The 967-nt window shown below is 63.9% G+C and overlaps 1 protein-coding gene across 1 annotated transcript in view; it reads right to left on the bottom strand.

Moving 5' to 3' along the window:
• Positions 1-967, bottom strand: part of LOC104995841 (polycystin-1-like) — a gene marked incomplete at its 5' end in the record, with an annotated part of 19,520 nt that overhangs the window by 6,030 nt on the left and 12,523 nt on the right. Inside the window, 3 exons of the mRNA XM_010849888.1 lie at positions 388-538; positions 647-788; positions 873-961. Of these exons, the coding sequence (XP_010848190.1) occupies positions 388-538; positions 647-788; positions 873-961 (382 nt within the window). The remainder of the gene's footprint in view (positions 1-387; positions 539-646; positions 789-872; positions 962-967) is intronic.

Genomic DNA, 967 nt, shown 5'->3' with positions numbered 1-967 from the left:
ATTTGGGGAGGCGTGCCCGCCCCGGCAAGCAGAGTCTGCAGCAGTGCTGTCCTGAGAACCTTCTAGAACCACACGTGCGCTCTACACCTACAGACTCCATCATAGGAGCCGCTTGCCACGTGCCGCCGACATGGAGCGCCAGGAGTGACTCCTGTGACCCAGAAGCTGGAGTTGTATCTAACTTGAATCAGCGTAACCGTGGATGGCCACACAGAGACAAGGACGACCCTACCAGGCTGCTGGCCGAGGCGTGTAGCCTTTGCTGAGCGCTGCGTGAGGTCTCTGTCTGGCTCTGGCCTCAGGGAAGAGTCAGGAGGCGCCCGTCAGGTTTTATCGAGCCCATGTGGGACTGGTGCTGCTCTTTCCATGACCGCTCGGGAGACTCACCAGTGAGGCCACCTGGGCTGTTCTTGGAGGTTTTAAGTGACCTCCCACTGCCGCGCTGGCCCGGGGTCTGCTCAGACTTTGTCCTCGGGTTGGTTTTTCTCAGAACCTGCGGCCTGTCATCCAGGGAGCCCGTCCCTGCCTGCTCAGTGATCTGAGGCACGGGCATCGGCAGCTCACAGGGCCCGTTCCTGCCTGACTTTGACGTGTTCTAGGTGCTGACCCCTTCTGGCCCCCCTGGACAGCCCGGCCATGCTCAGGAGCCCCACGCACCCACCTTGCTCCGGGACATGCGGAAGAGGAACAGGATGGCCAGGTAGACGGGGTAGACGACCAGGCTGGACACCAGGCCAACAGCGACGGTGTCCAGGCTCAGCGGGGCCAGGCTGGACACAGGGCCCTGGCTGCAGGAGAGGACACATGGGCTGGCTTGAGGGTGGGGGGTGGGGGGGGTGCCAAGGCAGGCGGGTGGGCGCCACAGCACGCACCTGTGGGCGCTGTCCCCCACAGCCCCGTACCACACGGCATTAGCACCCAGGAAGAGGCCGACGAGGAGGACAGCGCCCACAGGTGCGTGCTGTGG

Source organism: Bison bison, unplaced genomic scaffold, assembly GCF_000754665.1.
Source record: "Bison bison bison isolate TAMUID 2011002044 unplaced genomic scaffold, Bison_UMD1.0 scf7180017851022, whole genome shotgun sequence".
In the NCBI taxonomy this organism is placed as follows: Eukaryota; Metazoa; Chordata; class Mammalia; order Artiodactyla; family Bovidae; genus Bison; species Bison bison.
The sequence above is the reverse complement of the archived record's forward strand: the minus strand, read 5'-3'. Positions and strand labels throughout refer to the sequence as shown.